Here is an 18,247-nt window from a genome sequence, read left to right on the forward strand (position 1 = left end):
TCTCTTCCAACCCTAATCTTCTGATTCTAAGGTGCAAATTTTAGACAGTGAGGGTAACCAACCATTGGAACAAATTTCCTAGGGATGCAGTGGATTCCCTATCATTTGTGTCTTTAAGGCAGGACTGGTTACCTTTCTGAAAAATGCTACAGCTCAAAAACAAGTTCTGGGCTTTATGCAGAAACAATTGGGTGAGGCTCTGTGACCCATCACATGCTGGTCAGACTTGATAATCATAATAGACTTTAAGGCAAAAAAAAGCTATGAATCTGGTAGCTCTGAACCACCCCACTCCAGAATGCGAAGAGGGTTTGGAGAAAATAGGTGGGTCTGAACTAGCCCTAGTTTTCCAAAACACTAACCCAGTCAAGGATCTCTTCACTCCAAACCATCCCATCTCAGTTTCTTTTGACAGAGATGGAGACTGACCCAGGTACAGAAATACAAGCTTGTGGTGGGCATAAGGAAGCACCTTCTCCCTCTCCTGCACTCCAGCCTCTTGCATCCTTAGCACAGGGAATAGTCACAGCCCCACCCTGCAGTCTCCTGAGTGCATAGACTGCTCCATGTCAGAGCCCCTAGGGGAGCAAACCACCCCAAAGGGGAAGTGTCCAGATGTGGAGTGGGGAGCATGCTGCACCATCTTCAATAGGTTAAGGTGCACGTGGAGGACATGTGGAAGGTAAAGGGTTGTTATGCTGCAGGAGCAGATCACAAACTCGGGGGGGGGGGGGGAGGAAAGGAGGTCCCTCCCCCTGTTGGAACCATTGCAGTCCAATGTAATTCCTTCAAAACCCAGCAAAAATCCTTATCAATCCCCCATGTACAAAGTAATGACTATGGAAACCACAGTGAATCTGGAACATTGTTAGAGGGTCAGCTTCAGGCTACCCTTGACCCACTCTAAGACTTCTCTGAATAAGCACATGCCAGCAGAGAGTTTATTCTTAGACCATTTATTCAGAAACACAAAGTACACATTCTCTGAAATGATTACCACAAATCCAAAGATACGCATATAAAAAAGCAGCACAAATTAAACCAGTTTGCTGTGAGGGGGAAAAAAAAATCCTGCTGTTGGCAGAGAAAGCTATGTCAGCAGCAGGCACTTTGAAATAGGAGTTGACTGTCACCCTACTACATGTGGCCTCATACTGTTTGCTACTCTTCCCCTCCCCACAGCCTGGAGAGGGAGGACTACAATAGGAGTCTGTTTCTAAGGCAAGCAGATTCTTCTGCATAATTATGTTAGCCAAGTAGTTTCTCAGAAGAAAGCACAGGCTTGCTGAGAGTTTGAATGCAAGCAGTCCATGATGCAGAAGTAATGCACCATTACCCAGGTAATCAAGTGGTCTCTCTGAATGGCACAAGAAGAGATTCCTTTAAGAGTGGAAGCATCCCAAGTACTGGAATATCATCCCTCTTGATCTAGGTCACCCATCTGAAGTAGAGTCTCAGCTTCCTCAGAACATGCTAGTTGGTTTCTGTGACCCCAGTTTGACAGGAGACATTTCTCAGAGAATTGGAAGTGCCCATCATTCAAGGACATGTCAGCTAAGGAGACATGGCCTTATAGTGACTCAAGCTGACACCATTTCCACATCCCAGGGATGCTGCCACCAAATAAGCTAGCTTGGGCAGGAGTCCACCTGGCAAGTGAAAGCAAGTCTGGGCTGGATCTTCTGTATTTGCTCAGACTGAGAAAAAAAGGTCATGGGTAGCTGTTAAAGGGAAGCATGTCCTCTGGCTAAAAGGGGAGCCTGGAAAGGAGCTGAGGAGGAAGGAGTCCTCACTTGGGCAGGCTAGCAGCTTCCAGAGGGCTTGCCTAAGCAGGAAATGAAAGATCAAGGAGGGATGTTTGTGTGCCACAGCAAAGCTTCTAGGAAACTTAGCTGGAAGACCTTATCTTAACTCATTTAAGGAGCTGTTTGAGAGGCAGTTGCCTAGAGACTGCCCTAGTACTGCTACTGAGAGTCTGGGAGTGAGATGGTCTGATGTCCTCCCTGCTCGAAGAGCTCAGCTAGTTTAAGCAGTCACAAAACTGCCCTTGGTTCAGAGTTACAGAAACCAAGTATCTTAAGCCTCCTAATCACAGCAACCATCAGAAGATATTTTGGCACTGTAGCTACACTCAGTAGCAAGCCAAGAGACAAGTAGGAGACAGTTTAAAACAACTTAAAACATTAAGTCAAATGCATGCTTACAATAAAACTTCCCTATCTCACAGGGGGATTTCTGCTCAAGTCAGGGAGAGCTGGGGCATTCTTCACACTGAATACCTCATCAGAACTCTTGCTAGGTCAAGAGGCCCTTCATCTAGGAGTTAGTTCAGGTTGATAGAAGTCTGCCTCCTCATGTTCCCTCAGAAGGAGCAGCTAGTCCTCAATAGAGCTATGCACAATTTAAGCATCACGGAGGGAATCAGGCCTTTGTTTTATTACAGCACTGATTCTCTTCAAGGAGGCAGGTGGTGTCACTTCCACCAACAAGTTAGCCAGCATGCACCTGGTGCTGCCACCTCCCTCCAGACTGTGGAAAAATGAACCCAGTTGTGGCTACTTTTGTAGTTCTATAGTGTAGATAGAGTTTATTCAGGGTGCAGACAAGGATTCTCAGTTATATGAAATGACAAAGTTTGCACCATCCAAGGGATTTCAGAATCATTCACATTTGGAAAGCAGCATGAATGCTGACACCCCCCACCAGAGATAGTGCTTGGAACCTTCCTGTTTCTACAGCAGGTTGGAAGTTTAGGCCCATGAGCCAGGAAGAACTTGTACATTGCATCTTCACTCTCTGGCAGAGTATTTGGTAGATGTGTGGGAATGTCTGCCATCAACCTGCAGTTCAAAAGGAGAGAGTCACTCACACCCCTGGAGATCTGCCCATGCCCTAGATAGGATCTTCTCCTACCCCCTCCCTCTCCCCCCGCCCCCCAGAGACTTTCCTTTGGGACCCTGTAAAAAGCGGCAACGTTCTGTGGCACCTTATAGACTAAACTGTATTGAAGTGGGTGTTCACCCACGAAAGCTCATGCTCCAATACATTTTAGTCTATAAGGTGCCACAGAACGTTGCCGCTTTTTACAGATCCAGGCTAACAAGGCTACCTCTGATCTTTGGGACCCTGTACTCAGTGACCTTTTGCTACAGAGGGACAAGTCTACCTCATGAGGGAGAGCTCCATTATCTTAGAGAAAGGCATATATGGAGAAGTCTAACATTGCATTATGTGGAATGAGTCATCACAGAATGCTAGCAAGCTGCTCCTTGCCAGGAGTAGGAATATGCCATCTCCCCCTCTAATGCTGGATCTCAGCTTGGAAGGAAGGATCCCCACATCTCTTAATATTGGAAGAGTGTGAAGCCATGGGGATTTGGTAGGAGTCTCTTCAGTGGGGGAAAGGAAGCTTCAGATAATAGTTGTAAGAGTGAGGGTATTAATAGCAGATCTGCAAAGCAGCACTCTGGGACATGGTAGGAAAGCTCTGAAGAGCAGTGGACTTTACAAAGCCCAGTAAGAAGCAACACTGGCATCTCTAGACCTGTTACCTCCCTTGTATGTGCCACCTTAGTATTCTGGGGCCTGGTAGCAATAATAGTCTGTGCTCACCTTAGGCAGGGAATTTAAGAAAGGAAACATTGTCCCCCCCACCCCCAATTGTTACTTGCCTCTTCAGTGGTAGAGCAGAATCCTTGGTTATCCAGTTCAAATGTTTGTGTCCCTGCTTCATGGTCTCTCCTACCCTGAATTATAGCCTTGTCATGCCAGCCAAATAGCCCAGAATGTAGGTACTAGTCAGAAAAAAAATTACACCGTAAGTGTGAGACGAGATCTGTGCTAACAGGCTAGTGAGATGTATCACCAGTGACTAGGAAATGACTGACAGCTGCTCTGAATAGAGAGCTCTAGGCCACATGCACCCTTGTGTAGGCTAGCCTACACAATGGCTCAGTGGACCAGGCTACTGGACAAGCCTGTTGAGTATATAACTTTTATACAAGAGGTAAAAAGTTACCACCTAGAAATGGAGCAAATTGGTGGTACATATTAACTCAGCTTTACTGCTAGGTGAGCTTCTACAGCCAAAGATGGCCTCATTCCTTATTTAAAAGAGTTCCAGGAGGAGAATAGTTAGGTTGACCAATTTATATTTCACACAAGTGTCTCCACTTGCATTGCTCAAGAGCAAATTACAGCCATCTGCTTGTGCCTCACTTATTCAAGATGTAGTATACCATCATGAGCCAGTTAGATGGTCTCTCTAGAAATGCTCACCACTGTTCAAGCCAATTTGTGGGATCTCTATCCCTTTGCATGCCAAGTAATACACCATGTCTGTTTATAGATCCCTTGTTACAGGAACATTCACCCCCCCCACCCCCAAGGTGAATGGAGAGGGTACAAAAAACTACAGGAAATTCAGATACCATGCCTTCTGCCAGAGGCTATGCTTACTAAGTATTACTGCCATCTTACCAGCAGAGCCACAATGGGAATGGCAATTATAACAAGGCCACACATGACAGTAATTGCCACAGCATATCCAGGGAAACTTGGATGCACAAAGGGAGGTTCCAGTTGATCATCTAGAGTCAAGAGAGATGATTAGTTCTAGTGACTATGCAATCCCCTGTCAAAAAGGGACAGATTCTTTTTAGTAGCACCTCTTCACTCCGCCTTGCAATCTAGTGATCACCACAGCCTTATTTTTAGCTGAGCTATTTGAATGTAGCCCTTCCAGGGGCAGTTAGAGAGCTTCCCCAGTTTCCTGCCTTCCACCAGGAGCTCAGTTTAGTATTCTTTCCTCTGCACGAAAAGGAGTCTCAACTGGTACATTAGACCAATAGTTCTTTGGAGCCAATCTCTGTGGGCTGTTTGAAGCAGTGGTGTGGCCAGGTGCCATAGCCAACAATTTAGAGTTCCACCTTATGCAGGGTGTTTGAGTCTCCACTGGCAGCAGGAAGTGTGACCAGCTCTTAGTTTTGAGTGGCAGGGGAAGAAATAATTGCCGCTTCCCCTCAGGTAAAGCAGTAGTACAGTACAATCCACATAGGGTTGTGGTTCTGCTCCTGACATTTAGTGCTTCTGAGCCAGGCATTTCAGACTGGAGGTCTGTTCTACAGCTATGTTAGAACAGCTGGGTAAGACTTCAGAACTTGACCAACACCCCACTGAAGACATCTAGTATTTCAGCTAGATCCCCAAGCCGTCATACCTGCCACTGTGAAAGAATATGGGTCCACCTGAAAGCCTGACCCAGCCAACATGTCATGTGGACCAACTGAAAGAACAAGAGTCTGCAGAACATCTGCACTTGCTGGGGCAGGATGCTGGAATACCACATCACCATGACAGATCAGGGAGCCACTTCTGTGGAGAGAGCAATAGATTCCAGTGAGGCACAGCAGCAGTCACCCAGAGGGCCACAGGCTGTCTGGACTTAAAAGCCATGGATCTGGCTTTCAACCCAGGGCTGCATCCTGGAATCATTCAGTCTTAGACACCCAATTATCACAGGCTCTAGGCAGCATGGGAATTTAAGATCCACTACTTCTTATGGAGAAGGTTACCTTCTAGGCAGAGGCTCACTGAAGTTGGTGGGAACTTAGTAGGTAGAAGAGAGGCATGCTTTTTGGATCCAGAAACAATTACTGTAGGGTGGGAGTCTCAATGGTCAGAGATTAAACAGGTGTCACAAACAAATGCTTTGGTCAGCCACTTTCAGCTGGCATCTTCCTAATCCTAAAGTAGTGATATATCCTATACAGATACAGATTTCTGGGGCACCAGGGGACCAATCTTGTAGGAGGCAGACAAGAGGCCTTCCAGCCTACACAGAGGTAGAGCATTTACTCACAGGAGGTCTCGAATTACCACTTGCAGGAGGCCTTGGTATTTCTTCAGGGCATGCATCAGCTGGAAGAGTTAGACTGATTTAGTTCCCCTCCTATAGGTATTTTGTCCCATTGTGAAGCTTCTGCCAACAAGATACTCAGAACATGTCTCCAGCTCAACCCCATTCAGACCACTCCTTCCTCAGTTGGGAGTCAGACCCAGGCTTAAGAGTTAGCTTCACCCACCAGTTAGAGTTGTGGGAGCTCCAGCAAGAACATACATGATCTGGAGTAACTCAGATACCTTAAGTCCAGGTCAATATTCTAGGTTGAGCCTGGAATTCTAAATCCTCACGTAGACCACCACATTAGGAAGCTTTGAAGCTCAGACACTTAAGTCTGATTAAGCATAGCATGCTCCAGTAGTGTAGTCTTAACAGTCATGTAGCTGACCTTGTGTTTAATTGCAACTCCCCTTCCCTACCACAGCCCTCCAGCTGAAGCTTTGTTGTGATGGAATTTTACAAAGTTGTTTGATTTTTGTGATCATTTAAGTGATCAACAAGAAAGAGCAGACTGTCCTCCTCAAGAGAGTCTAGTTTCACTAGAGAGCCTTGGGGAATTACTAGCATCTCCAGAAGCTTGGAGCACCCATTATGATAAAAACTATTTTATTCCAAGTTAAGAGTGCTCCTTCTCCTAGCAGATGGAGCAGTCCAAAGCCTATATTTAGGATTAGCCTGAAGCAATGCTTTCTAGATTCCTCCTTTCTGCCTTAAAGATCTCGAGAGATTCTATAGGGTTGTGCATCCATCCCCAGAAACCTCTCAGATCACACTGGGATCACTGGCTGGAAACTGGGTATGCCTACCACATCAGCAAGGTCCCTGGTGAGGTTCTGGTGTTCCACAGAAGAGTGATCCAGCAGTTTCTCATTGACTGTCCTATTGTTGATCAGGAAGGAAATGGGGAAAACCTGCAAGCTAAGCCTTGAATCTGGAATTGGAAGAAGAGATCAGAGCTAGATAAATGTTCAGTGGCCTCTACCAGAGAAGTGAAACAGCACCAGAGGGAAGGGTACTGACCATCCACAGAGAGAGTTGTCAAGTCTACAGAGTAGTTAACAAGACCCCTCAGTGCTTGCAGAACCTGGCGGACGTCAGCATGGGCATGTGTGTCAACGTAGGCTTCACCACGGATTTCCAGATCACCTTTGATATCCCTAGGGGAGAAGAGAGTTTTAGCAGGGCATAAAGATAAGAGCCAGCAAGGGTTTGTAGGCTTGACAGCACACTTGCTGCCACATTTCAGTTGTTACTGGAACAGCACTGCAACCACCCAGTAGAGTCACTAATTTCTGATAGCAATCCCTGCAGAGACTATGAAGTCACAATAAAGCTCTGCAGCAGGTCTGTGATCCCACAGGACCTGCTGCCCTAGTAGCAGGAGCTCAAAAAAAAAAAGTACTTTTTCCACCAAATTCTGCAAACAAAAAAACCAAACCCCATACATACAGACTGTGGTAATTTGCAGGAAAACACTAAATCTGTCAGTTTACCAATACTAGTCTATCTTGGAAATGGCTAAATTATTTTGTGTTTGAGTTAAGTACTTTACATGGTTTAAGCAAGATGTGTTATTCTTTTAGTGATAGTGATAAAAGAACTGTCTTAATTCCATGTGTATATTAATGGACTTTAGTAGCATTGGGGAGGAAATCTGGGGAGTGGGATTAATTATATATACCTGAAACAATGCAGGAGCAGGATTTAAAAAAAGAGAGCTCTGCATGGGACTATTTCACAGCAGGTGCATCTAAGACTGGATGATTAATACACTCCCCTACTCATCCTTTAATTGGCTTTTGTATTAAATGGAGGAGGGATTTATTGCAATAGAGCCAGAAACTATTGACTAGGTTGGAGCCAGTGCTAGAACTAGAATGAGTCCAATGCCCAACATGCTGCTTCAGGCATTTGAATGGTCTTTCATCACAGGATGTTGTATTAGGACACAAGGAAGTTCTCATTAATGGAACAGGATGCACTTTCCTGAGTCCTGTTAGCATCACAGCATGGAGACCTTGGCTTTCTACCTGTTTGTCTCAATCTGGGTAGGGATAGCTCAGTGGTTTGAGCACTGGCCTGCTAAAACCAGGGTTTCAGTTCAATCCTCAAGGGGGCCACTTAGGGATCTGGGGGGGAAGTCTGAGGGGTTTGGTCCTGCTTTGAGCAGGGGGTTGGACTAGATGGCCTTCTGAGGTCCCTTCCAACCCTGATATTCTATGACTCCTGCTATCCTGAAAGTTCAGTGTTCTATGTATGGAACACAAGGATATTATATGCAGTGTTGGATTCTTGCCACTACTTTGCTGCTTCCATTCCTTCCACCCTCTCCTGCATCAAGGTGTTTAGCTTACAAACAGTGGCAACAGGAGCAAGTCATTGAGCTCCTTAGGGAAGGAGTATTTGGTAGAGAGATAATACTATGACATCCTGTGGGTAGCTAGATGTATTGCAAGCTCTCTATATGCCCTACAATTCAGGGAGCCTCAGGCCTGCTGTCCTGTGGTCAATGGTAGTTGAAGCTGCTGAATGGTTATTAGGGTCACCCCAGAAGAGGGTCTCTCCACCCACCAGTGCCCTAAAGCAGTCTAGCCTTGTGCAGTCTAGTGAAAGTTATTTGGCTGCTTTGCACTTCGCCTAGCACTGGCCAGAGTTCCCCCACACTGCCAAGTGACTGCTTCTGGAGGTTTCACTTCCAAGTAAGGTCTAGAGCTCTGGAAGGAACCACCACCTCTTGCGTTTTCCATACCTGAGTCTGACAAAGGAGAAGTTCTTCACTTTGTACAGGGCCTCCAGAGACTGAACCACCTACAGAGAAGAAAGGGGACAATTTGTTTCCCAGCTTCTCCAGCCTCCTCAACCCACCTTCTGAAGCAGCTATTCATCAGGTACCTTATTCTTAATTCAGTTACTTAGGCTGCTGTTTCCATCCTCTAAATATCTGTTCATGTCTCACAGTCCTTGATATGCAATTGAGCTGCTGTTTCCTTTCACCCCAGTGGAACTAGATTGGAATTCTGGTGGTCTGATTGCCATCTACAGCCATATAGTTCTTATCTGTGTGGCACCGTTTCCACTAGCCTCTACTTGCAGGGCACTAAGACCTCTGTTACAGTTAGTGAGTCACTCAGCCTTGCAAGACTGTCAAGCATTATCCCCACTTTGGATATGTCCCTTGATATCTGCAAAGGGACAGAAGAGCCCACATTCCCATGCCTTAACCAGGAGGTTATCATTCTTCCCTTACAGGAGATAAGGGGAGACACTAGTCCATTGTCATATGATTCAGCATAAGAGTTACCATACCACATTGTTTAGTTGGTCCAGAGGGCCCTGGCTAACCACACCACCAAATGCTGCAATCAAGCCGAGTCTCAGAGCAGTGAATGAGAGAGACAGCTTTTCTGGTTCTAGATTCTCAAGGCTGAAACCTAGATGAGGAGGCAGAATGGTAGTAACATTCTCTAGACAGGACACCAAGCCATTACTCTGCCACCCTCCCGCTTGTCTGTCTAATGCTGGAGAGCTGATGTTCAAGCAGTACATAGGCATTGGGCCTGAAGCCCAAACTAGAAGACTCACTGTTTTAATGTGTGGGGAGATAAAGTTTTGGCCAGAGGGGGAGAGTGCATGGGGTACCAACAAATCTAAGGTGGCAGGAGGCATGCTCCATCTCAGGTATGGAGAACCCATAGGAAGGGCATGCTACTCTGATATTTTCCTTGAAGCAAAGTGCAGCAAATGCAGTTTACCCATGACAGTGAATGGTTATAAAGAAACATGGTATAGTAGACTCCAAATATATGGCTTGTGCCTAATTGAGAGCCAACACCCCTTCCCATCACCCAATTGTGATGAGTCACTGAGTGTACATGGAGATTGCAGAAGCCACCTCTAGGAGGCACATGCCACCTGGCTTGGTTATTGGAGGGCAGGCTTGACTGTTCCTGCAGCCATCTGGGAATGAGGAGGAGTGGTAGCGGGAGCTCTACCCTGCTGCTGGGCACTGTATTGTCCTGCAGTGACTAGGTGCTTACCATTTGACCGGACAGACTTGACATCCACTCTCCAGTCAAAAAAGGTGTCCATTTTCCTTTCCACTTCTGTGACAACTGTACGGATGAGGTCAGAGTTTGTGGGAGCAGGGCCATCTCTCTGGAATAGAACCTCACTCTCAACAATAACGGAGCCATTCCTGTGAGAGGCCAGGGAGACAGCTAGATTAGAACTGTTTAGAGGCACGATAGGATTGTGCCAACACAAGTCAAGCTTTAGAGAGGCTATTCCAAAGGAACACCAGTTTAAAGTGTTAACTTAGTATTCCCCCAAGATGTTTGTCAGCCAATAGCCATCTACTGTCTGTTCTAGTAGACAGTTTCCATCACTACGTGTACCCAACCTGTTTCTGTTGTGTGACTTGGTAAGTTATCCCATCCAGATGGAAAGGGAAGCAAGACAACCTGAAGTACTTGATCCCCACCTGAGGCTTACCCTCTTCCCTGCATAGCTTAGGCAGAAGCTGTGATGGCTTTTAAACATGCTGTGCATGGATTCCTAGTATTTCTCAGAGCTAGTGTTGCCTTCCTCAGAGGCCTGGTGCATGTTGTGTAAGATACTCACAAAAACTGGAGAATGTTTGCTTTGAGAAAGTTCTCATAGCTGGATAACATCTTGTTTAGCTGGAAACAAGAAAAGCCACTTGTTAAGTACACAGATTTTTACAAGTTACTTCACTATGAATAGCAAGGGCTTACTGGAAGTGTGGTCAGACTTGTAGGAACCTGGCTCTGTGCAAATGAGTCCAGGAAGTGAAATCAACACCACTAGTTGTTCTTGGATTGGGAAGTGAAGCAGAGGTTCAAATGAGACTAATAGATAAGCACAGAGTCTGGTGGGGAGGGGGGAGGAGAAGGGGTGTGTATATATACACACACACGTCCACATGGGTCTGAAGGATTAATAGGAAATGGTATCTCAGCATCACCATGCATAGAAGAATTTGCCTTACCACAGTCCAAGTATTGTGTTCCAAGCATTAGAGCTACCTTACTCATCTTACAGTCAGGATCATTTGGGAGGACAGAGCCCCTTGCTTACAGACTGCTTGTCTGCATCTGGGTACTGTTGAGCATGACTAAAGCCAAACTTGTGGCTGTTCAATGATAGAAGTATGTGCACTGGATACTCATTAAAGATGCCAGTCTGATATGGATGGGTAGTAGTTCACCACCACCTCAAGAATCCTACTTAGGATCCTTATGCGCTAGATAAGACTCCTCCTCAGAGAGGAGGAGTCTTCATAGCCAACATGAGCTGAAAACAAGCTGCAAGTAGCTACTCAGTTGCAGCCTGGCAACCAGAGGAGCCAAGTTTAGCCCTGGTAACTGACTTCTGGAAGTGTTGGAATTTAGAGGAGTTCTACTTACAGTTAACTTCACTTCTTTCTCCAGCTTCTTGTAATCATCAGAAGACTTGTTCTTCAGGAGTTCTGTGTAAGCAATTCTAGTAAGACAGAACTGCAGAGGTAGGATATGCACAGGCAACTGCAGTGAAGGTGATGTATGTCTACTTGCAGACTCAGTCTTTCCCTTAGGAGAGAAACTCAGTGTTGGAACCTTGGATTCAGGCAGAATCTGTTTTGAAATACCAGTTTTGGTTGTAGCCACCTGCCTGGCAGTCACTGCAGCTGTGGTTAAGTTCTTTCTTGCAGCCATTGTCCTAGTTAATACACTAAGATCTGTTTTAGCTGTTGAAGGATGTTGGGAGATTAGCAGCAAGCGGGTGGATAAGGTTGACGTAGGAGGTATAAGCAATGGTGATACAGTGGTTTTGCTCCAAGGCATCAGCCTAGTTGGCTTTGCTACAGTAGGAAGCTGCAGGCCAGCTGTGGTTGAAGTTCTGACACTAGTCAGCGGGGCAGTGGTCTTTATTGTGGGTGGAATATGGGGGGTACTATGAAGGGAAGTCACCACACTAGGTTTGGCTTCAGTGAGGGACTGGAAAACGGGAGCTTTGGGCCCAGAAGCTTGTGTAAGGTTTATACTAGCAAGTAGTGTAGTTGTACTTTGTGCTGGAGGTGATGGCAGTGGAGCAGCTGTTCTGTTTTTGACTGGTGTAGCCTTGGACACAGCTGTGCTTGTGGAGGTCAACCCAACAGCAGGTGCCACAGCAGTGACTGGAGACTCAGCAGAGGCCAACCCACTGAAGTTTGCGGCCTTTGTAGACACACCTGGGATTTTGTGCTCTCCCAGAGTTGCTGATGTGGGCTTCCATTCTGATGATGCAGCTGTAGTGGAGGTTACTGGGACACCTACTGCTGTTATAGGCACTGGAGTATGTTCCATTCCAATAGGAGTTGAGCCAGCAAGCAATGCTAGCCCTGTCCTGTTTAGGTGCCCGGGAGTGGAATGGGTGACATTTGCATCAGTCTCCATTATGGCACTTGTATCACTACTTATTTTAGTGGGCAACATAGGGAAGGTCTTATTCTGTGGAGAAGTGTGCACCTTTGGCCTTGGCTGGATGTCCATCCCACTAGGCAGAGATGTGGTTGAGTGGGCTAAGACTGAGTCAGCTGGGGTGGACAGTCTTCTTCTCATTCCTGGTCTACGGAGCGAATAATGCTTACGTGCTGGTTGGGCTCGTGGCTTTGTTGAACTTGAACTGGAAAGCAGCTCTGTAGTTGGAGCATCACTTGAAGCTCTGAGCGGGAGCTCTGAGGAGCCAGTAGGCATTTTAGCCACTACTTCAGCAGTTGGCTGAGTCTGCTCTTTACCAAGGAACTTCACTGTTTTAGTTAATTCCCTGTAGAGGGTAGCACTAGTGATACTTGCAGCTGTACTGGCTCCTGGGACACTAGGGGATGTCTCAGGGCAGCAAGCAGAAACACTGGACTGAGTTCTAGGGCCTTTGCTAATAAGCAGCATATGGGATGGAGAATAGGCTGCAGTGCCTTCATGCAGGAAGTCTGCAATAGGCTTCACACTAGTCAGGACTGTGGAATAAGTCAAAGCCTGACTGGTACCTGCAACTGGAGTGTCTGGCTTGGAGGAGACACCTCTCATTGATTCCTGAGGGAGATAAACTATTGTTAGATTGGCAGGAGCATGTGTAATAGCAAGGCTAGGAGAACCCTTCTGTTCTGCAGCTGTATTCAGGTCAGCAGACACCCAGGGTGGACAGCTAGTGGAATCAGAGCCAGCACATGCCATCTCAGTAGTTTGCTCTTTCAGTCTATGACCCAACTGTCCCATTTTCAGGATTCTCTCTGTAGAGGAAGTGCTGGCAGTCTCTACATCAAGTTTGAGATGATCAAGGGGCTGTGTGGCTGAGGAAAGGCCAACTCCAGCTGCAACTGAAGGGGAACCCTCTGTAACACCTCCAGTCAGCTGAGTCCTATCACTGTCTGCAGCACCAGTGAAAGTGTTAGCACTAGTTACTAGACCATGAGGGACTCCAGGGAGAATGGTCTGTTCTGAAAAGGCCTCAGGAGAGGTCTCTTCCAGCACCAGAGAGCTTGGTGTCCCAAGATCAGCTGGAATGTCTGATAAACTAGTAGTTAGAACTAGTGGCTGGCCCAGCCCAGCAGTGGCTGCCTTGGGAACTGAGGCTATGTGAGCCCTGGTTCCTGTGTGTCCAGACAGAGCAATAGGGAGATCTGTCCCTACACCACTCTGTAAAGGAAACCCAGATGAAACTTCTACTGAACTTGAATGCACCACACCAGCAAGAGTTACCTTTAATGGTGAGGCTGGTGCACCAGATGGGGGATGAGATTGTGCAGTAGTGCTGACATGTACAGGTAGTGTTGGCCAACCAGTTGAGACTCTAACAGTGGGTGTGACAGCCATCAGTACTGCTGCAGTAAGCTGCTCCTCAGTCTCTACCCCTTCAGTGGGGCCTGCTAAGGTGTCTGGAACAGTAGGGGGCCCAGGAGATGGGTGTTCTGTGAAGTAGCTCAGGTCACCTACATGCAATGGTGCATAAGCTGAAGTGCTGGCCACTGGTTTGGCAGAGGGCAGTCTTCCCATAGATACTGGGGCTGGGAGCAGATTAGTGGATTGTGACATGCTAACAGAAAGAGCACTCAATGTGAATTTAGTCACATCAGATAGTTCAGAGGGACTGTGTTCCTGTTTGGGCACAGTTACACTGGGGGATGTGTCCAAGAAACTGTCTCCTGAAGGAGGGGATGGTGTTAGAGACCCTGGCTGTGTCCCAGGGACAGTACCAAGCCACACTGGCACCACAGTTTCATGAGCAGCCACACCACTTGATATGGGGGAAGAACCTGGCCACCTACTGGCAATCAGTTCTGCAGGGCCAACATTAGTTGCTTCCAGAGATGTGGACTGTGGGAAATTGGTACTCATGGTTAAGTTATTCTGTGTGGGAATAACAGTTGGGCTGACTGGCATGGTAGGACTTGTGGTCAGTGACATTAAATAGGAAGGTTCTTTGCTAGCCCTAGGTGTCTGAAGTGCAGAGTTCAGGAATGTAGGCAAGACACTAGTGGCCCTCTGATCTAGGCTAGTGCTGGAAGCCATTAGTGTGGTAAAGTGGGTCATTTTATACAGACCCCATGCCTCACTAGTGAGACTGTCTGCAACAGCTTGTTGTGTCAAGCTGGAGTTTGGCCTTAACTGAGCAACAGAGGCAGTATCTGGAGAAGCTTTTAGGGGCTGTGCAGATGCCTTTGGAGCAGAGTGCAATGGATCATACTGCAAGAAGTCCACATCTATCAGAAGTGATGGTGCTTGGGACAGAGTACCAGGTACTGTTGCAGGGTAATTAGAATCCATTGCTCCAGATGCATGTGGGGAGAACATCAGGTCCTCCTTAGAGAATGCCTGTAGCCCCTCAGGGGAACGCTTAGAAGAGAAGCCTGTAATTTTAGCTAGTGCATCAAGAGCCAGAGAAGTTTCAGGTCTCAGAGTCTTAGAGTCAATGCCATTCTTATCTTTCTTGGCAACTCCCGATTTATAATGCAGACTCCCTTTTCCATCAAGCTTGAATGCAAGTGCAGAGATCTGGCTTAAGTCACTCCATTTGGCTTCTGGGAGGCGTAGTTGGTCTGTGGTGCCTACAGAGTCTGCCGGTAAACTTCTAGCATGTTTTTCCCCAGCAGCATGCAAGCCAGTTTGCCCTTTTACAGTGTGGTTCAGTAAGTAGTTGTTGGATTTCATCAAGATACCAGCAGTAGCATTCTGGGATAGCAATAAGTCAGGCTGCAAGGGCGAAGATGTAGGCACAGTGCCAAGAGGGTTCTGACAAGTAGTAGCTGAAGACCCTTCATTACATGCAATGGTGCAAGCAAGGAAGCAGGTGACCATAGCCAATATGATTTGCCATCTATGCCCTTTAGCAACAGTCACTAAGGCAGTCGCAGGGCATGGGGTTACTCTCATGGTGCTTTTTCTCCTTCTTAGGGAAGCCATTGTTGGGTCTTGCCCTGAAGACTTATCCATATGTGGCGGTCCGGCTCCATGATTTATCATGGGCAATCTCATCTTGGCAGCTCAGCTGTGAAGAATTAGGAGATACAGTAGTTGCTTTAGTCTGCAGTATTCCTTAATTAAGGTAGCAGCTACTTTGATAGCTCATATCCTCATGCCCCCAAGGGATCCACTAGCCCAACTGCAAATGGAAGACTAAACTAATACCTTTAATAACCTGTACAAGACTGATTCCAGAGGTTGAGCCAATGAGTTCCTTGCCATTTATCAATCAAGCTATGCAATGAGTTTTCCATTGCTACCCTCTCCCTAAAAAAACCACTGCCTTTTTCAACTAGGATTTTAAACCAGGACCTTCCTATGCTGGTTTCAAACCAAGCAGTTCCTCAAATTAATCTCAGATAGAGCCCAGTTAACATTGGTTGGGGGAGGAGGGGAGAGATGGGGAAACCAACATCATTGGATAGATTCTGTTCTAGTCTAGTACTTGTTTTCTTTTAACTGGTAAGTTCTGACAGCGATCAAGAAAAAGCCAGAGCCTCATGGTCTCCCACCACACACACATTGCAGCAGCAATTGTCTTTTGTTGAGTATTAACATAGCCAGCTCTTGACTAGGAGTGTTACTGTTTTAAATGGGTTCCCTCAACTACTTAAAAAGTGTTGTTTAGATGGGACCTCAGAAGATGCAACAGTGCAGACTGCAAGTACTGGGCTAGATTAAAAACCCCAAGGAGTGGAGAGATGCCTTCCTTTTCCAGCCCTCCATTACTCTGGGTCACCTATTACATATGAAGCTATGCTCTGGAGGTGATGAAAGAGGAAGGAAATGTAAAGAAAGCTACCAACCCAGAAACAAAACAAAAAACACCCACCACATGCATTCCTCCAACCCCCTTGTTACAGAAACTGGGAAGAATGGACACTTTATTCTTATGGTACCAACACCAAGGAGAGGGATGTGGGACAGTTTGCCAAGGATATCACTGCACCCCAGCTGGCAGATCAGCGCTTGTCAGCTACGGTTAATACATAGGCTTGGTAGGGAAGTCAAACCTAGGAGCCATGAAGAAAAAAGTCTATGCCAAGTAGCCACTTAAGAGATTTAGCAGCTTCTACCCATATTCCAGTGGTGCAACTATCACAAGGTAAACACTCTGCAGTGTCACTAGAGTGGCTGAGGAAGGAAGGGTGGGTGCCTATTCCAAATCCTGAGGCAGAGCCCAGATTAGAGACCCCTTTAGGCTACATCTACACTACAGCCTCCCAGCTCACAAATACATACTTGTACAAGCTATTCACCCACAGGGGTCAGGCCAGTTAGTACTTAACATGGCTAAGCTGTGGTGCCACTGCCCATTCTACTACAGCTACACATACTTGCGCATAACAGTGGTGTATGCAAACTGGGATACATGCCCCTAGTTTGTTGTAGACACATAGCTTTAGTATGCCAAGCACCCACCAGCCCCTAGGTCTACAGCAGGACCTGCACTTGTATACCTATAACCATCTCAAGCTAAGCATTGTGTGTCTTGGAGGTTTGTGAAGGGAGTCTAATGCAGAAGCATGCCTTGTAGTCACAGCAAGGCTAGAGCTGAAGCAGTATCTACAGATAGTGGAAGACATTCTAGGCAAGTAAATGCTTCCCTTGCTTTGGGGCTAACTGAGATGAAGCTTTATTAAAAAGTTAATTAGTGAGCACTGGTGAGTCATAACCATCCCTAGCTACAGCCATAGGAAACTCATGATCACACAATAAGAGAGCACTCTAGACATGAATGGACACTAGGCATTCTAGGTTAGAGTTAACTAGTGGACCAGTATAAGGAAGCCAACACTTGGCTTGCCATGCACAGTCCTAAGCAAAATAAGGCTACCCCCACCAAAGCCAGGGTGGGCTAGTACATGCAAGGCCCAGGGCCACCAGAAGATGTATACACAGAAAGGAAAGATAAGCTCTAGGGACTCCCAATACCTAGCTGCTTGTTCTCATTTAGAACTGCTGTAGAAGACAGCTGAGTAGGATTTTAGCTTGTTTTTTCTAGGAGAGCTTTTATGGCTTCTTCCCCCACCACTTTCATATGCATGCTCAGTGCACTAGCAGCCAGCAGTGCTGGAACACAGGCCCAGGAAAAAAAAAGTCAAGGTCAGATTTGTCAAATTTTCCACTTCTAACCTTCTTATCCCAGGTCTCCTCAACAAGCCTCCTACATACAGCCAATTAGTTAGGCTAGCTGCTTAAGACAATGCTAGTATGGCACAAGCACTTACTAGTTACCTTGTAGAGGGAAAGCAGGGGGGAACCACTAGCAATTGTTCACATAGGACTCAGGAATCATCATACTGTGAAAGGAGCACCCCAGAATCCTGTAGGCCACTCAAGCCCTGCAAGTCAACTCCAGGCAAACATTAAAGCTACTCCTCTTAAGGAGCTAGTTTCACTTTTAAGGAAGGACCTATAGCCAAACACCCACAGCAGAACCAAACAAACTTCAAGAGGGCAATGATACTTTCAGAGTGAGAACCATAGTCTGAGCAACTATTCCCCCAATCCCCTTAACCAAGGGCACTGATTTTCAACAAGCCCCTACCTAGTCTTACCTTAGAGCTACTGACCAGTCACCCACACACAGAGGAAGGGTACAAAACAACAGCCCACAGGCCTGCTCTTTTATTTCATTGGCATGGGGGAGGGGCATGCAAGGCAGGAAGTACCTGCTGAGTCCCAGATGGCCAGGTTCCTCATTAACCCACTTTGCACCTCTCCATGTGAAACCTCTCCCCACCAGAACGGGGGAGGGAGGAGGAATACAAGTTTTCCTGTGATGCTTTGGCTACAGGAATTGGGAAATGCATGGTCAGCCTTTGCTGGTTCTGAGTGAGTGAGT

The 18,247-nt window shown here is 46.6% G+C and overlaps 1 protein-coding gene across 1 annotated transcript; it reads right to left on the reverse strand.

The window, feature by feature from the left end:
- Positions 1-940: 940 nt before the first annotated feature.
- Positions 941-18,055, reverse strand: LOC120374146 (mucin-2-like). The gene is made up of 13 exons (XM_039493442.1): positions 17,961-18,055; positions 11,329-15,424; positions 10,523-10,581; positions 9,940-10,097; positions 9,209-9,333; positions 8,652-8,710; positions 6,923-7,059; positions 6,709-6,833; positions 5,861-5,919; positions 5,219-5,373; positions 4,480-4,589; positions 3,672-3,794; positions 941-2,840 (listed from the first exon to the last, which is right to left on the reverse strand). Exons 2-13 carry the CDS (start codon positions 15,409-15,411, stop codon positions 2,790-2,792), a joined length of 5,244 nt encoding a protein of 1,747 aa, XP_039349376.1. The 5' UTR covers positions 15,412-15,424; positions 17,961-18,055; the 3' UTR covers positions 941-2,789.
- Positions 18,056-18,247: the final 192 nt, after the last annotated feature.

The sequence above is a fragment of the Mauremys reevesii genome, linkage group 10 (assembly GCF_016161935.1).
Source record: "Mauremys reevesii isolate NIE-2019 linkage group 10, ASM1616193v1, whole genome shotgun sequence".
Taxonomy (NCBI): Eukaryota; Metazoa; Chordata; order Testudines; family Geoemydidae; genus Mauremys; species Mauremys reevesii.